General features: G+C 31.0%; 3 protein-coding genes across 4 annotated transcripts in view; 2 read left to right on the plus strand and 1 right to left on the minus strand.

Moving 5' to 3' along the window:
• Nucleotides 1-6,527, plus strand: part of LOC111674549 (ATP-binding cassette sub-family G member 8) — a 37,443-nt gene extending 30,916 nt beyond the window's left edge. Inside the window, exons 3-12 of the mRNA XM_046949186.1 lie at nt 1,615-1,752; nt 2,876-3,007; nt 3,095-3,352; nt 3,410-3,534; nt 3,596-4,167; nt 4,233-4,620; nt 4,751-5,220; nt 5,289-5,409; nt 5,475-5,755; nt 5,811-6,527. Of these exons, the coding sequence (XP_046805142.1) occupies nt 1,622-1,752; nt 2,876-3,007; nt 3,095-3,352; nt 3,410-3,534; nt 3,596-4,167; nt 4,233-4,620; nt 4,751-5,220; nt 5,289-5,409; nt 5,475-5,755; nt 5,811-6,059 (2,727 nt within the window). The 5' untranslated portion in view covers nt 1,615-1,621 and the 3' untranslated portion in view covers nt 6,060-6,527. The remainder of the gene's footprint in view (nt 1-1,614; nt 1,753-2,875; nt 3,008-3,094; nt 3,353-3,409; nt 3,535-3,595; nt 4,168-4,232; nt 4,621-4,750; nt 5,221-5,288; nt 5,410-5,474; nt 5,756-5,810) is intronic.
• Nucleotides 6,528-9,765: 3,238 nt separating this feature from the next.
• LOC111674525 (bifunctional purine biosynthesis protein ATIC) lies at nt 9,766-13,959 on the minus strand. Its single transcript, XM_023435148.2, has 5 exons — nt 13,833-13,959; nt 11,847-11,946; nt 10,707-11,779; nt 10,084-10,644; nt 9,766-9,998 (listed from the first exon to the last, which is right to left on the minus strand). Exons 2-5 carry the CDS (start codon nt 11,863-11,865, stop codon nt 9,879-9,881), a joined length of 1,773 nt encoding a protein of 590 aa, XP_023290916.1. The 5' UTR covers nt 11,866-11,946; nt 13,833-13,959; the 3' UTR covers nt 9,766-9,878.
• A 1,219-nt stretch (nt 13,960-15,178) lies between these two features.
• LOC111674535 (protein YIF1B-B) lies at nt 15,179-17,825 on the plus strand. Of its 2 annotated transcripts, none has more exons than XM_023435161.2 (4): nt 15,179-15,379; nt 15,781-16,337; nt 16,698-17,084; nt 17,140-17,825. In XM_023435161.2, exons 1-4 carry the CDS (start codon nt 15,331-15,333, stop codon nt 17,374-17,376), a joined length of 1,230 nt encoding a protein of 409 aa, XP_023290929.2. In that variant the 5' UTR covers nt 15,179-15,330; the 3' UTR covers nt 17,377-17,825. The 2 variants fall into 2 exon arrangements, with proteins under 2 accessions (XP_023290929.2, XP_023290937.2); XM_023435169.2 differs by having other exon boundaries at nt 15,181-15,364.

Genomic DNA, 17,825 nt, shown 5'->3' on the forward strand with positions numbered 1-17,825 from the left:
GTTCTAGTTCAGTTCTAGTTCAGTTCTAGTTCAGTTCTAGTTCAGATCTAGTTCAGTTCTAGTTCAGTTCTAGTTCAATTCTAGTTCAGTTCTAGTTCAGTTCTAGTTGAAGTTTAGTACAGTTCTAAAACTAATAGTTTTTGTAGCACAGTTATATTTACGCATGCAGATCGCAATTTTGAAAATAATTTGATGAATTTTTGGCCCAAGAAAATGATTTAAATCGGTACATTACTTTCCCTAGTCCACATATAACCGTACCACTTGAATAGGGTTTTTAGGCTTATAATTATGTTAAATGATGTATTATGTTAACAAAAATCGGAAAAACTCAGTTTTAAAGAAGTTTAAATGGCGCTGCCGATTTTTATAATGATCGGGCCTTATTTGACCTTAGCCCCCATACAAACTCCCCTTCAGAATATGACTTGAAGGTCAAAATTCACTTATTAACACTAATAACACGATTAAATTGTACATAAATAATATGAAAGTAAAACCCGGCCCATAATTACCCCTGCCCCCATATGAGCCCTTTTGTTTAAAATCTCTTGTTTGGCCAACAATAAGTAAAAATATTGTGGAATAAAGGAAAAACTAAATTAAATGAGTTATTATTAACAAAAAAAAAAATACATTTTATAATACTGACTGGTGTAGGATATCAAATGGTCGGGCATGTACGACTATATACATATTCGTACTTTTAGAAGTTTGGGGATGTTTTTTCAAAGTATTTTATATAGAAATCGTACAATTTTTTTATTGGAAGACCATGTAAAACGCAACTTTGGTCTACATTTCGAGTTTTTTTTAATGTATTAAAACTAACATATAAGTTACAAATATAAAACAAAAGTTCTCACAATTAAAGAATTATAATTTTAAATATAAATAACCTCACTTGATGTTGCAACAAATTTAAAACATTGATTACCATCACGTGTAGCTCATTCATCATAATCAATTTTCCCCAACAAATTACCAACTTAAAAAAAGTATTATGTGTATATAATAAGAAATTATTAACAAAAACAAACCGCTATATAAAAGTAATGAAGAAGAAAAATGCCGTTAAATTAAAGAGTTTTTTGTTTACTTTGCCCACGGCCTTAAACCAAAAAGGTATTAGTATGTTAATAATGACAATAATGATAATTATGATGATGACGATGGAGATGAATATAATTAAACTATGTAATCATCATTACATCATAATAGTAATAAATACCTACTTCTTCATAATATTGCATTTAGTCATCATATAATGTCATTTATACTGTTAAAAATTATAAATATATATCTACTGACATCTTCACGTAGCCACCATTACTATTTAAATAATATTCACACATTCATATTTTACAATTTGCTATAACTACTATAGTTATATAGTATTCGTTGTCTACTATTGTAATTGTGGTTAATGTGGCTGTTGTTATTTATTTCCCATAACAGTTTTCTTTAAAATTATATATAGTGTTTTTTTCTCCTTTTCTCAATAACAATGACTTTGGTTTAAATTAAGCATGTAATTTATATTATAAAATACAATACGATTTTTATTCTCTGATCATGTTTTTAAAATTTAAAATTTTGGTTATCTTTTTGCAGGAAAAAAATGGAATTGAGTAATTTTGGTGCAACGAAAAAAATGTCACGCGAAGAAAGACGATATTCCGTGCCACATGGTCCAAATTCACCACTACCACCTGCGGCCTCAGAAGATTTACATGCATGGTCAATATACAGGTAATTATTGAAACTTTTAATTATATTTATATTCATATAAAATTTATTATTTCATAAAACACCGAAAATTTGAAAATTTGAAAGACTAAAGTATAGACTAGAACAACAGTTCCCGAATTGGGATCGGTAACAACAACCAGGGGGTCCGAATTTATTCAAAGCTTTTAAACTGACATTTAAAGTGTTGTCATTTTCTAAGGGAGACCTTATATAGGGAGTAATTTCAATTGGGGACCGATCCTCATATAATTTGATAGAGAAAATATGAAAACGTTCAACAATATTGCCCATTTTCAATACTAAACGAAACATACCTACAGCAGTTCAACAGACAGACGGACGGACATGACTAGATCGTCTTAGAATTTAATAAGGACTTTTGTGGGTCTACGATTAATTTTTCGATGTGTTGTAAATGTAATGATGAAATCAAAAAAAAAAAAAAAAGAAAATATTAAAATAAACACATTAAATATGCTACTAAGGTCCAATCATGCAAAATTATGCTCTTATGGGTAAAATATGCGCTAACAAATCGAATTGCTTTCTATTTGATAATGATCAGACTAAAAGTAAACAAAAGAATACAAAAATGTTTATCTCCATTATATGCTCTCAAAAAGGTGCAGTTTTTTATTCTCAAATTGTTTAAACTTCCTGTATATTTTTCAAACCATCTCTCCGAAATGTTTGTTCAATGACCAACCAGTGCACAAATTATGACTAAATACAACCACTATAATTTAGTTAAAAAAATTTATGTAACACAAATTATTTAATGTTGTTTGTTTGTTTCTTACCGAAAAACCACCATGGTTGATTAGACTCTAATGAACGGAAATAATCATAAAATTGCATTGATTTATAGATTGATGTTTTTTACGTTCTATGTTTCTCTCGTTGAAAACTAAAACATAAAACCATAGATAGAACCGAACAGAAAAATGTAATAATGAATTTAAACAACATATCTACACACACCCAGGGTTTAGGCCAATTTAAGCATTGAGTTTGTAGTTTAACCAACCAAACCGCATCCGTTTATTAACTTAATTAACGAAAAAAATAAGTAAATGAAGTTTTTTTATTCACTTGTATATCTTTTTATTGTTCTTTGTTGTAGACAAAACTTAAATTCTGATTTTACTGACTCAGCTTTGGGGTCTTCTGACAAATCACCGTTGCCATATGGAAATTTTCAACTACGCGATACAACAGTACAATCAATACTCAATCATCCGCGTTATGGTCCCAAGTAAGTTGTGTGCTGACTGCAGCTGCTGTTGCATTTTATTAGTTTTGCAGGAATTGTTTAAAGATTTTAATGCATTTTATTTGATAGATCACCATTGGGCTCTAATATGTATACGTATTTGAAATTTGGTTTACCACGTGTATTTCCACCTAATGCTGGTTCACAGCGATCACATCGTCCCGGGCCGGGTCCGGGTGGTATGCGAGGTAATGGTGGCGGAGGTGGAGTAAATGGCCGAATAAATCGTGGTTTCCGTGATAGTTCGGCAGGTCCAGCGGCTGGTTCATCCGGTTATGATAGCAGTGACAATGAAACTACTCGTAGTCGTGGTCCACCAAATTTAAGGTAAGAGTTATTTCTTAAAGTAATTATACATTTTTTCACATATATTTTCTTTTTCAGAAAATATCGCAGTGAATCGGATTTTCGTGCCATAGGTGGAATACCCTCATCACGTCCCGATTCTAGAGCTCAAGGCATACCAATGTCTGCTTTACGACAAGCGAACAGCCGAGCTAGTATAGCAGGTAAATGTATATAAAGTTCTTTGGTATATTTTTATATTAAATAACATTTATATTCTTACAGTTGGTACCCACGTTAATACTCATCAACAGTACATACCCAATGGCAAACACTATGGTCATCGTTCACACAGTGAAGCAGACTTACTGGCAGGTGGTAATGATGTTTACGATTATGGTGGCGGTGGAGAATCTCGGCTTTATGCTTCATCACGTCATCGTCAAAATCAAATGGAACAAGCTAATGGTCACATGGTTAACTATGGCATGACACATCGTAAACGTTCAGAAATCGGTTTGGTTTATCCCAATATACAAGTACATTGTTTAGATGTTAATCCCTGTTTAAGAGGTGTCTCCTTACAAGCTAAGGCGGGAGATTTATTTGCCATAATGGCAACATCGCAGAAAGAGGGAACTGCCTTGACAGAATGTTTAGCTGGCTTAAGGGAGCGTATGGGTGGTGAAATTTTAATAAATGGACAACAAATAAATCGTCGAGGTTTAAGAGAGTTGTGTAGTTATGTGCCTGCTTTGAATGCTTCTTCATTGGATCCGAGAATGAGTGTACAGTGTACCTTGAATTTCCATGCCGCCTTAAGAGGACCCATGGATCGTAGTGATTTAAAGGAAAGAGTGAGTTGAGAAAATAAAATTTTAAAATAACAACAAAAAATTTAACTAATTAATTTTTTCTTCAGATGGATGTTCTTATTGAAGATTTGGGCTTGACCACGGTGCGTGCTTCAAATGTTTCCTCTTTAACACACTCGGAAAAACAACGTTTAAGTGTAGCCTGCCAATTATTGGCTCAATCTTCAATATTGATATTGGATCAGGTTACCTCAAATATGGACATATTTGATACTTTCTTTTTAGTCGAATATTTACGACAATGGTGCAGTGGTGGTCGCATTGTTATCATGACTTTACAACCACCCACATTTGAGATTCTATCTATGTGTTCGGGTGTTCTCTTATTATCGGGTGGTAGGACAGTATTTTCGGGTAGCCGTTCGGATTTACCTCGTCATATGGGTGAATTGGGCTATCCTTGTCCACCTTTTAAAAATCCAGCTGATTATTATTGTAAGTATAAGTATATGAAGCATGATAATAACAAAAGACCTATAATAACCGATTTCGGACAAAAATTATATATAGTAAAGTTAAAATAACAAAATCTAATTTTAAAAATGTCTAAATCCCCTTCCCACAGTGGACCTAGTTACCTTGGATGACTTATCAGCGGCTGCATTACTGGAGTCATCTGCACGCATTGAGTCATTAGCTAACTCATGGGATCAAATAAATTCCGAACCCCCACTAGCAGCACCACCAAACAACATGCCTAATTTTATACGTAAAGCTGGATTCTTTGGACAATTTAAAGCGTTAATAAAGAGATTTGCAGCTTATAAACAACCTGGTTCTTTACTTACTTGGATTAGTAAATTAATATCGGCAGCTGTATTATCATTATGTATTGGTTGTATATTCTGGGATGTACCAGCTTCAGATCCACAACTAACCTATAATGATCGTTTGGGTTATCACCATTGTGTAATGGCACTAATGTATTGGCCATTACTTATGTTGACCATTAGAGATACCCAAGAGGATCGTAGACATGCCGAGCGTGACATACGTTTGGGCTTATATTCACGTTCGTTATATATAATAGTGCAGGTGAGTTTCAAGTTGCTCAATATTGAAAAATTTTTAATAACACAATTATTTTTTTTATAAAACTTTAGAGCTTATTGGGCCTATTTCCGAGTTTGTGCATATGGTTGGCCTATTTATTACCCGCCCATAGTATGGCCGGTTTGTATACCTATACCACCAGTAGTGACACCGGAATTTATCTTTATATGGGTAGGTTTTGGTTTAGTTTTTTATATTATATTTTAGTTAATAAACAATTGACTCTCCATTCTCAGGTTATATGCTGCTCTATCTTACCGTCATCCAAACCTTGGCCTTATTCTGTGCTCATTTAATGCCTTGTAAAGTCTCTGCTATGATTGTCAATACCTTGATTACTTTAGGTTTGACCGCAGTCGGTGGTTATTCGGTACATCCCAAAAATTTGTCAAAAATATGGTCTTGGTCTGAATTGATATCACCTGAAAAATGGCTTTTACCAGTTTTAGTACAAGATGAGTATAGTGTGGAAACTTTAGCTAATTCAGCTGGTTTACAATTGTGTCGCAATAAACAGGTGAGTTAAACGCATATTTTGATTAAACATCTTTGTAATTTCCTTATATTTATAGGTGCAACATCAAGAGATTATTGTGCAACAACCCTGCCCACCGCCAAACGGTACACAAGTGCTAGTCGATTATCATTTATTGCCACAAGATCATAAACTTGATCCAACAGAGACCTATGATCAAACCACTACGATCGCATTAGTCGTTGCCTCTGTGGTCATATTCTTTGTAACCTTTTGTGTATTCGTTTGCAATTGTCGCAATATATTTTGCAAAAAACAAAAAAAGGCCTTCAAAGATCGTTTTTAAAACTAGAGAGCAAGTGCAGAATAGATAAATAATCACAAGATTTAAAATATTAACTAAAACCTATACTAAAATAGTGCTGCAATACATATTTTAATTTAATTTTTAATGTTTAAGTTTAACGACTTCCATAGTTTTTAAATAAGTTTTAATATATATTTTTTATAATTTAATATATTATTTTATTATGTTGCACATTTTGAATTATGCATTTATTTTGTAATGAGACAAATTTTGAAATTAAATTTTAAATAAAATACATTTAAAAATTAAACATATTTTATATAAGCAGAAGAATATTTACTAATTATTGTTGCAATTCTAATATAAGAATGAAAATATAATAAATATTTAACAATATTTTAAACTCGTTTTAAGTAAAATTAAATTTATTTGATTTATTCATTATTGACTAATTATAGTCTTAAGAAAAGTTATTGTAAAATATAAATAATAATAAAATTTAAAAATAATATACATGATTTTTTTCAAACAGAAAAAAGAAAATGTTATTTTTATTTTTAGTAAGCATTCATAACAATGATTGATTTCTTAAACTGAAGTCATATAGATGGATGAAAGAATTTTATTGTTAAATAAATCTGTAATTTCTTAACGGCATTTGAAAACAATGATCACATAAAATGTTCATCAAAACTGCATTTTTACAATCGAACAAGAAGGGAAAATTTATCAAAAATAGATTTTAAATGAAAATCTGCTCTATATCCTTTAATAAATCTCCTATTAAGAAAATAACATCAATATTTGATTCGATTTTCGATCAAGATTTTCGAACATCAAGTCGACAGCAGACTCTTGATATTTATATAAAACAATTTGATTTTTTATATTTTCATATTTTCGGATATATTTCGAACATATGAAAGCTTTTGCACAGATATTGCTTGTTTTTGTTGTGGTTCTTATAGTTTTCGAGAAAAATTATATTTTCACAAAATTTTATTTGATCATAAGTTTTTTAATCGAAATAAATCAAGTGAATAAATTTGCATTCATAAGGAGCGTGTATTTTAAAATTCATTTGTTTAGCTTACACATTAAAGAAAATTTTGAATGTACTATTTGAAAAAGAACAAGTAAGAGTGCTATATTCGGCTGTGCCGAATCTTATGTACCCTTCACCACAGTATATTTTAAACGTATTACTTTTATAAATTTTTTTCCGGCTACATTAATATTACACCAAAAGCAAAACAAAATGAACAACAACAACGCTAAACGAAATAAAAAACAAAATACACAAGGCATCTAAACCAACAGACATCTAAACATACATAACGAAAAAAACCAGAAAAACAAAATAAACAAGACAATAAAATCAACCTACATCCAAATATACGAACAGAATTCACAAAAACAAAATTCACAACTCAATGACGCCAACAGCATCCAAACATACAAAACGAAATACACAGCTTAAAAACTAAATACATCTACACACACGTGTACATCCCTTTCTAATATACAGTATTGTTGTTGCTTATTTAACAAAGCATGAAAAAATATGACATTTTTTGATTAAATTTTCAGAGGTTGTCTCGAATTTTTGCTCATATCTCCGTTATTTACCGACCGATTTTGTTGATTTTAAATAGCGATCTTCTTGAAAGCATGACTAACAGAATTATTGAAGATTCGCCGATATCTGGGGTCCTTTAAAAACTGATTTCAACAGACAGACAGACAAACAGACGGTCATGGCTTAATGGACTCCGCTATCTATAAGGATCCAGAATATATATATATATATATAAATATATATATATATATAATATATATATAATATATATATATATATTATATATATAAATATATATATATATATATATATATATATGAAATCAGTTTTTAGAGGACCCCAGATATCGGCGAATCTTCAATAATTCTGTTAGTCATGCTTTCAAGAAGATCGCTATTTAAAATCAACAAAATCGGTCGGTAAATAACGGAGATATGAGCAGAAATTCGAGACAACCTCTGAAAATTTAATCAAAAAATGTCATATTTTTCATCCTTTGTTAAATAAGCAACAACAATACTGTATATTAGAAAGGGATGTACACGTGTGTGTAGATGTATTTAGTTTTTAAGCTGTGTATTTCGTTTTGTATGTTTGGATGCTGTTGGCGTCATTGAGTTGTGAATTTTGTTTTTGTGAATTCTGTTCGTATATTTGGATGTAGGTTGATTTTATTGTCTTGTTTATTTTGTTTTTCTGGTTTTTTTCGTTATGTATGTTTAGATGTCTGTTGGTTTAGATGCCTTGTGTATTTTGTTTTTTATTTCGTTTAGCGTTGTTGTTGTTCATTTTGTTTTGCTTTTGGTGTAATATTAATGTAGCCGGAAAAAATTTATAAAACTAATACGTTTAAAATATACTGTGGTGAAGGGTACATAAGATTCGGCACAGCCGAATATAGCACTCTTACTTGTTCTTTTTCAAATAGTACATTCAAAATTTTCTTTAATGTGTAAGCTAAACAAATGAATTTTAAAATACACGCTCCTTATGAATGCAAATTTATTCACTTGATTTATTTCGATTAAAAAACTTATGATCAAATAAAATTTTGTGAAAATATAATTTTTCTCGAAAACTATAAGAACCACAACAAAAACAAGCAATATCTGTGCAAAAGCTTTCATATGTTCGAAATATATCCGAAAATATGAAAATATAAAAAATCAAATTGTTTTATATAAATATCAAGAGTCTGCTGTCGACTTGATGTTCGAAAATCTTGATCGAAAATCGAATATCTGGGGTCCTCTAAAAACTGATTTCAACAGACAGACAGACAAACAGACGGTCATGGCTTAATGGACTCCGCTATCTATAAGGATCCAGAATATATATATATATATTATATATATATATATATATATATATATTTATAATATATATATATAATATATATATATATATATATAATATATATATAATATATATATTATATATATATATATAATATATATATATACTTTATAGGGTCGGAAAATTATATTATAGAAATTACAAACGGAAATCAAACTTATATATATACCCTTTCCAAGAAGATGAAGGATATAAAAAAGCAAGTACTAAAAAGTTTTCCGCATTAATTTGCTTTAAAGTACTATTTTTCCGAATTTGGTTGTATATAGAAAAAGATTCAAAGTGCCCGAGATCCAAAATATTACACCAATAGCTTTTTTCTGTGAGTTAATTACCTATTTTTTAATTGTATTAAAATAAAATTCACGTTTTAACTCTTTGGTATTTTTTCTCCTTAAAAGTACGTATATATAGTCAAACACAAAAAAACTTCTTAAATAAGCGGCACATGCAAAAAACCCAAAACTGAGAATGAGAATTTCTGTTAATTTTTACTTTTGTACTTTACTTTCGTTTCAAGTGACCCAACTTTTAAAATCGATGTCTTCCAATTTTTTTTTTTTTAAATTCAAAGTATTCAAAGTACTGACTTTAATGTGAATTTCGATATATTTTAGTTGGTCCACTTGACATGAAGTTCCTCATATATATTTTGCTATGACAACACCTAATTGACAGATTAAACAAGATTTTTTAATATTAACGTTTCATTTTTCAAACCTCTACCACAAACATTTTTTTCCAAACCCACAACACGATTGAACTAACACATTTAACACGATACTGTTAAAGTGTTAAGAAAAATATTAATTTATATTAAAATATTTTATTATTGTCTTTTTACTGAATATAAATCTCAGAGATGAATTTACTTAAAACTAAACGAAAAGATTTGAGCGAACAAGAAATAAAAACAAATAAAATTAATGATGGAACAAACGCAAATTAGTGTGAGCCATAATAATGCCATGTTCATCACAAGCAGCAATGACACCAGCATCATTGGTAGAACCAGACGGACTGGCAATATAGGAAACGCCACTCTGCAAAAGAAAGTAAAAAATTTAATTAATAAAATATAATTTATTAATTTATATTTTATATTATAATTAAAATGAATAAACTTACCAAGTGAGCACGATCAATGTTATCTCTGAATGGGAAGAAAGCATCAGAACCCAAGGCAACGCCTTTCAACTCCTTAAGCCAGGCAGATTTCTCTTCTGCAGTAAATTGAGCTGGGACTTCTTCATACATGGCTTCGAATTGAGCCAAAGGCATATCCTTGCCTACGGTACCATTAACAAAGTTATCAATGGCATTTGAGATTTCAGCGCGCTTAACACCAGCCTTGAATTTCATGCCAGCAACACGAGGATGTTGTCTCAACCACCAGTTATCAGCCTTTTCACCAGCCAAACGTGTGCAGTGAATACGAGATTGTTGACCAGCACCAATACCAATAACTTGACCGTCACGAGCATAACAAACCGAATTACTTTGAGTGAATTTCAAGGCAATGGTGGCGACTATCAAATCGCGTACAGCGGCTTCGGGTAACTTGTTGTTTTTAGTAACAACATTTGTGAAAAGTGAAGGTTCTATAACGGCATCGTTGCGCTTTTGTTCCAAAGTCAAACCGAAAATGGTTTTGCGTTCCAAAGCAGAAGGTTCATACGAGGGATCCATCTGTAATAATAATATGAATTAATTAATCGTTACTGCTACTTTTAAGTTTGCACAAAACCTACCTCCAAAATACAGTAAGAACCATTTTTCTTTTTCTTTAAGATTTCCAAAGCAGCAGGTTCATAACCAGGAGCAATAATGCCATCAGACACCTCGCGGGAGATGATCTTAGCAGTAACAACATCACATACATCGGAAAGAGCAACAAAATCCCCGAAAGATGACATACGATCAGCACCTCTAGCTCTAGCGTAGGCTGTGGCTAGTGGGGTCAAAGAGTCGTACAAATCATCAACCATACATAATTTAGCTTGTTCGCGGCTCAAAGGATTACCCACAGCGGCGCCAGCGGGAGAAACGTGCTTGAAACTAGTGGCAGCTGGTAAACCCAAAGCCTTTTTCAATTCTCTAACCAATTGCCAACCGTTCAAAGCATCACAGAGATTGATAAAACCAGGTGCAGCATTTACCACACGCAAAGGTAACTTCTCCAATTGTGTGAAAATTTGTGCAGGCTTTTGATGGGGATTCATACCGTATCTCAAGTTAAGTTGGGAAACACCATTCGAATATTGTTTACGGAAATAGTCGGAAATGGCATCATCGTAGGTGGCGGTATGGGTAAACGCTTTCAAAGCCAAAAGTTTGCGGGTTTCCAAAGAGGTATCACCATTTTGTTGAATTTCGGCAACAACCTTGGCATAATCTTCAGCTTCACAGATGACAGTTACACGATCGTGATTTTTAGCAGCAGCTCTCAAGAGAGTAACACCACCAATATCGATGTTCTCAACAGCATCGGCCACAGTAACATCGGGTTTGGAAACAGTGTTAACGAAGGGGTACAAATTACACACTACCACACTAATATAATCGAATTTTTGCTTTTCCATATCAGCCTGATCGGAGGGAGTAACACGAGCTAAGATGCCACCGTGCACAGCAGGATGAAGGGTCTTGACACGGCCACCCAACATTTCGGGAGCACCGGTTATGTCAGAGACATCCTTAACGCTAAGACCAGCATTGCGTAGAGCAGTAGCAGTGCCACCACTAGCCACCAATTGGTAACCCAAACTATTTAAGGTTTTACCAAAATCAACTAAACCGGTTTTATCCGAAACGCTAAGAAGAGCTGAAATTAACATTCAATTAAGCATTATTATCTTAAATATAATTATTATTTTTTATTATTTACTTACCAATACGTTTAGCAGCCATTTTATATTTTTTTGTTTGTTCTTTTTAAATTTTAATGGTAATTTAAAAAAAATATACTCCGTTTAGGTTTTAATGCCGCAACTGCAATTGCAAAAGTAATTTAAATTTTAAATTGTTTTCCACAAGTCAGTTGTGTCTCATTAAGTCCGTCTTGTTATTTTTTCATATTTTTTTTAATCAATCGATTTTATTGACCTTTCTTATAATCACCCTGGCGATAAGCCTTAAACGTCTATACATGTTTGCAGAATTTATTTACATTACAATTAACCTCTCCCCAGCTAGGAATTATCAGTTATTTGAAAATATAAAAATACCTCACAACAATATCATTTTTGCACAAATATTATATTCAAATAAATTGTAATTTGAATTTTTTAGATTTTTTTAACGGTTTTACATCATTTTCGGTTTTTTATTTAATGAAAATTTGTTTTTGTTTAATAGTACGAGACTAATTTATAATGATTTCTAAAGTCGATTTTTTAACAGTTTTAATTCCAATTTAACTCGAGCATGTGCAGCCTTATTTACCATGCTACTATATATTTATCAGTAATTAAAACAAAAACAAACAACGGACTATATTAAATCTTTCTTTGTACCCTTCATCAAAATATGTAAAAAAAATTGATAACAATTTTGGGCAAGACAGAAAATTTGTGAGCAAAATATATAAAAGAAGTTTTAGAGAAATGTATAGTTTTGTAAAAATTGGTTGGTTGTTTTAAATAATTTGAAAATTCTTTAAAGATTTAAAATAAGACAGAATATTGTTGAATTATTTCAAATTCATCTGTCATCGATCAGGAATCATGTAATCTCGAAAATTCAATATTTTGATAAAACAGATTCAGAATGTTATCAAAATTGAAAAAGTAAAATATTTGATCTTATTACTTTGCAATTTATGAAAACTAGACGTAACGAAATTTAAATCGTTCTTCCTATTTTCAACTTTTAATAGAAGAATGTGCAAATTTTCTGTTGAATTTTTTGTTGATACTGTAATTTAGGTATATTTCATTTATAAAGTAAATTTACTTTTAATTTAGTTTATTATTGGGTTATCTTGAAAGTTTGCCATTTTAGGGATATGATTATTTTTATTTATATATAAATAAAAATAATACCTATAGGTACCTATGACAGTTTTAATAGAATAGATACTTTGATGAAGTGTGTTCTTTTTGGATCTGAATAGGTATTTTTTCACCTCGCCGAGGGGGTTATTTTGTATTTATTTAGTTATTTTCTTAAACAATTTCAGCTGTGTATTATGTATTTATTTTCAAAGAAATTCAGCGCATATGTATGATTTAATATTATTAAAAAAACTTCCTTTAATACCTATATTCTAAAACTTTTAAACTGACCCTCGTAGAAAATCCATTTACTATTCGCTCACGCACATTTGTTTTCAAAAGAGAGCCAACTTTGAAAAAAAAAAATTAAAATCTTTTCAATTATTCCCTACTTTTTTTATAACTAAAGAAAAAAATAATGGAAAAATTCATTGAATTTCCCAAAAATACACATGTGTGCAAAATCTATTGGATAAACAAATAAGCAGAGTATACATGTTCATCAAAATATTTAAAATAAGTATCTGTCTCCAAGAGCTTACTTTGTCTAACATACCATACGAGAAACCCACGTGCGTGTTGCTTTACAATAAAAACCTGCTGTAAACTAAATTACGTTTAATTTTCAATGAAAATGTATCTCATAATTTTTAAAGGCAATAACTAAAAGTAAATTAATGATACGAAATTGATGTAAAATATTTAATTAAATATCCATATTGCAAAAATACTTTTTTTTACTAATTCTCCATAACCTCCCACTTACTGTCCATAGTATGGTTGTCTTTGGAGTTGTTTATCCAGTTCGGTTTAGTATTGTCAATCATTTTTTTGTTAGTTTCCATTACATTTTTATCGAAATTTGTTTATTTTTAAACTTACCGGTTAGAAATTACAATTTTTTTAGCAAATTTTAAATTTTACTCAAAACTACGCAATTACACACACTTCGAATTAACCGGTCTCACTGCTAAAGCACTACTAAGCTGAAACTAGTCGTACAGTGCTGTTATTTAGGTACTAAAAATGTTAAACGAATTGCTAATCAGAGATAATGCTGGTGGTAGAGGGAAAATCGTCGTACATTTTTATAACAAAAATAAAATTCACTTTTATTTTTTCTATAGAAAGTTATAAAATTACAGATAGAAATGCACATTTAAAGCAGGTGTTTGGTGAATATCAAAATCTTTCGAACTTTTGAAAGATGACTATTTTCTTCAAATAAAGTAAATAAGTTGACATTCTCGATTTTTGCTGCAGACATATATAGTTATTGTTAAATATGTAGAAATTCAGTATTTTGTAAATAGTCGACTTTTCGGCTTCTCGACATTTTCGACGTTTCGACATTTCGACTTTCTAACTTTTTTCGACTTTTTGACTATTTTCGATTTTTGTCGACTTTTCGACTATTTCAGACTTGTCGACGATTTTCGACTTTTTTCGATTTTCAACTATTTTCGACTGTTTGACTATTTATGTCTTTTTTCGACTTTTAGACTATTTTAGACTATTCGACTTTATTCGACTTTATTCGACTTTTTTCGACTATTTTCTACTTTTTCCGACTTTATAACTGTTTTTGACTTTTTCCAACTATTTTCGACTTTTTCCGACTTTTTTCGGCTTTTCTACTTTTTCCGACTTTTTGACTATTTTCGACCTTTTGACTATTTTCGACTTTTTCTAAGACGATAGTTATCGACTTTTTTGGAACAAAATAGTAGACTTCGACCAGTTGCTCGATTATTCGAAAGTCGATTTATAGAACCCTATTAAAAACGTCAACAATTGTAAAATGTAGAAAATTTTCTTTTCATAGACATCAAAAGGTTGAAAAGACGAATACTAGGTTATATTACTCGACTTTTAAATATTTTGTATAATTTTTTAAGACTTCCACTTTTTTTTAATGAAAGAAAGTCTAAATTTTAAAAACTATAAAATTTATGATTTCCATATTTTTCAAAAAATCAAATAATCTATAGTTTTCATAAATGCTAAATACATACTGCCATATCCAATATCGTTTTTTGGATACTCGTATCTATTTTAAAATAAAACAAAATTCCTTTAATTACTTTAAACATTCTCTCAGTGTAGTAGCCGATAAGTCCAAACAATTGTAAACGTCATCCATCAGCTGTTGTAGCCATTGTGTTGAATGCTTGCATAAATTAGTACTAATTTTACTACAACTCATGCAAAAAAGTAGTAAATGTGCTACAAATAACAACCGTTTAGTAACAGCGGCTATTGGTGATGTGGTTAAAAGAATAATTATTGCATTATTGGAAATAAAAACAAAATTTGTTAATAATTTTATCAGTTTAAAACACATTTAGCCTTTAAAAAGCTAAAAAAAAAGAACCTCAAAATGTATAACAATCCAAATGCAGGCATAAGGAATCGTAAGTGGGAAAATTGTAAGGAAAAAACCAAGGAAATATACGCAAGTACCACCACCCTTAATAAAGATTGTTTTATGAAAAAATGTTAAAACTAAAAATACTAAGTCCACAAATGGGCAACAAATTGCTTGTTTGTTTCCATTAATATTTGTTCAATTTTTGTTAATAGAATAACTTTGCCTATTGTTTGTTATAAAGTTACGACGAATTACTAATAGTGTTTGCCAAAGAAATGAGATGTCTAACGCCTACCATGACATGTTTTCCTGTAACTGCAGTTTTTAGCCTACGTTGAAACTCTACTAGATTGTCCAATGTTTGTAGCTTGCAATATTTCTTTGTTCTTTTGCCTTGTGTTAATAGTTGATGTTTAATAGTAAATGATATATGAATAATTTGGTATCAATTTTGTTAAGCTTCCGGTCCTGGTCGTAAAGTCCAACGTGTAAGTGATGTTAATGTTATGGGTCCAGCCGCTCCCATGCCCAACGCTTCACCCTATATGCAGTCTACAACAGGTCCAACTGTTTTGGATCCTATGATGCAGTCTGGCGGTAATATGGGTGCTGGCTCTTATGGTGCCCCTCTACAGCCAATGCAACAACCACAGACGAATGTTTACAATAATGGTGGCATGCCTATGCCAAATCAAAACTATGGTTACACCTCACCCTCTCCCCAACCCCAACAACCTCCACAATATAGTTCCGTACCTGGAGGAGCTTCATTCGGTTCTCAACCACAACAGCCGGGAGTTGCTGGTCAATTTCCACAATTTGCCATGTTCCAACAACCAATTGTACAGGATATGGCTATGGAGTATGGTCAACGTCTGGCTGATCAAGGTAAACAAATGGTGGAGAATCAATTTTCAAAATGGGTTCCAGTAGCCAAATTGAAGTACTATTTTGCTGTCGATAATAATTATGTCATTAATAAATTACGTTTGCTGTTCTTCCCATTTACACACAAGGTAAGAAAGAATTAGTCATAATTTGTTATATGGACGTTTAGTTTTAAGATTTTCTTTAATGCTTGAATAAACGAATTTTAGTTAAACCAATAAAAAAAATTCGGAATCATAACACTAATTAACAAATACTTCGACTTCATTTATTAGGTCTGCCAAAGAATTCGATGCCAAAAATTATATTATTTTCGTAAAACAGAAAATAAAAATTTGAATCTGAATGAATCCATTTTCAGTATTTAAAGTGGTATTGGAATGTATATATTTTTTTAATTAAAGAAAATAAAACAAAAACGATTTCAATATTAACTATGGAATTGAGATCATGATCATTATTAAACTTTTCATACTCTTTCCTTGCAGGACTGGTCCCTTAAATACGATCAAGAACAGCCCGTCCAGCCTCGTTATGATATTAATGCCCCCGATTTATATATACCCACGATGGCTTTCATCACTTATGTTGTTGTGGCTGGCCTTATGTTGGGTCTACAGAATCGTTTCACACCCGAAAAACTAAGCATTGAAGCATCGAGTGCATTGGCTTCAAGTATTTTTGAATTGGTTGTTTACTCGATTACCCTGTATGTTGTGAATATTAAAACGAATTTAAAAACTTTGGATCTGTTGGCATTTTCGGGTTATAAATTTGTTACAATTGTGGCATGCTTGCTGGTAAGCACACTGTTTCATGGTTTTGGCTACTACATGGCACTGTTATATTGCAGTTTATCATTGGGCTTCTTTTTGGTAAGTTTAGTTAGAAAACTTCCAAAGATATACTAATAATTTTATTAATTCACAGCTACGTACTTTAAAAACAAAAGTTTTACACGAATCTTCACCTACAAATCCCAGCGGTGCCATTAACTATGATCCCTATGGCAATCCCCAACAATTGGATTATACTGGCGGACGCAAAAGAAAATTATATTTTCTTTTCTTAGTCGTGGGCGGTCAAGCATTTTTATCCTTCCTATTATCGAAACATTTATATTTTCCCGATGCCGCCACCTTAGAAGCTAGAAACTTAGAATTTTAATTACTCAACACATATATTTTTTGAAACATTTGTTTTTTTAGTTTAAATATTACATTTTTGTTTTTTTTGCAAATTCCTTACATTTTTATAGTTTATATTTTTCTATATAATTCCTTTAAGAAATCATAGAAATTCTTAAAAAGAATACATACTTAATAAACGAGACAAAGGGAACTAAAAATATCTTCCCTTTTGTGGTTTACACATGAGAAGAGAGCTGAGAAAAATATTTTATTAAGGCACAAAATGTTTGACTTTTCGGAGAAGCTAGAGATGATGATGTTTAAGGACTTTAATCCAGAGATAATTTCCTAATGCATTTTCCCTTATTTATGTTGGTTTGTGTAATATACTACATACATGTGAATTTCTAACATACATTATTTTTTAGTTATATTCTAAAATAAAAAATGTATATTTTCATAAATAATAAAGAAATAACATTTTAA

This window comes from Lucilia cuprina, chromosome 4, assembly GCF_022045245.1.
Source record: "Lucilia cuprina isolate Lc7/37 chromosome 4, ASM2204524v1, whole genome shotgun sequence".
Taxonomy (NCBI): Eukaryota; Metazoa; Arthropoda; class Insecta; order Diptera; family Calliphoridae; genus Lucilia; species Lucilia cuprina.

What these genes read in the sequence shown, in the direction of transcription:
- LOC111674535 (XM_023435161.2), top strand. Translation starts at nt 15,331, where the DNA reads ATGTATAACAATCCAAATGCAGGCATAAGGAATCGTAAGTGGGAAAAT. An exon ending in GAATCGTAAGTGGGAAAATT is followed by an intron (nt 15,380 to 15,780) that starts GTAAGGAAAAAA and finishes AATTTTGTTAAG; the next exon opens with CTTCCGGTCCTGGTCGTAAA. An exon ending in TCTTCCCATTTACACACAAG is followed by an intron (nt 16,338 to 16,697) that starts GTAAGAAAGAAT and finishes CTTTCCTTGCAG; the next exon opens with GACTGGTCCCTTAAATACGA.
- LOC111674525 (XM_023435148.2), bottom strand. An exon ending in GTTCTTACTGTATTTTGGAG is followed by an intron (nt 10,645 to 10,706) that starts GTAGGTTTTGTG and finishes TTATTATTACAG; the next exon opens with ATGGATCCCTCGTATGAACC. An exon ending in ACATTGATCGTGCTCACTTG is followed by an intron (nt 9,999 to 10,083) that starts GTAAGTTTATTC and finishes TTTCTTTTGCAG; the next exon opens with AGTGGCGTTTCCTATATTGC.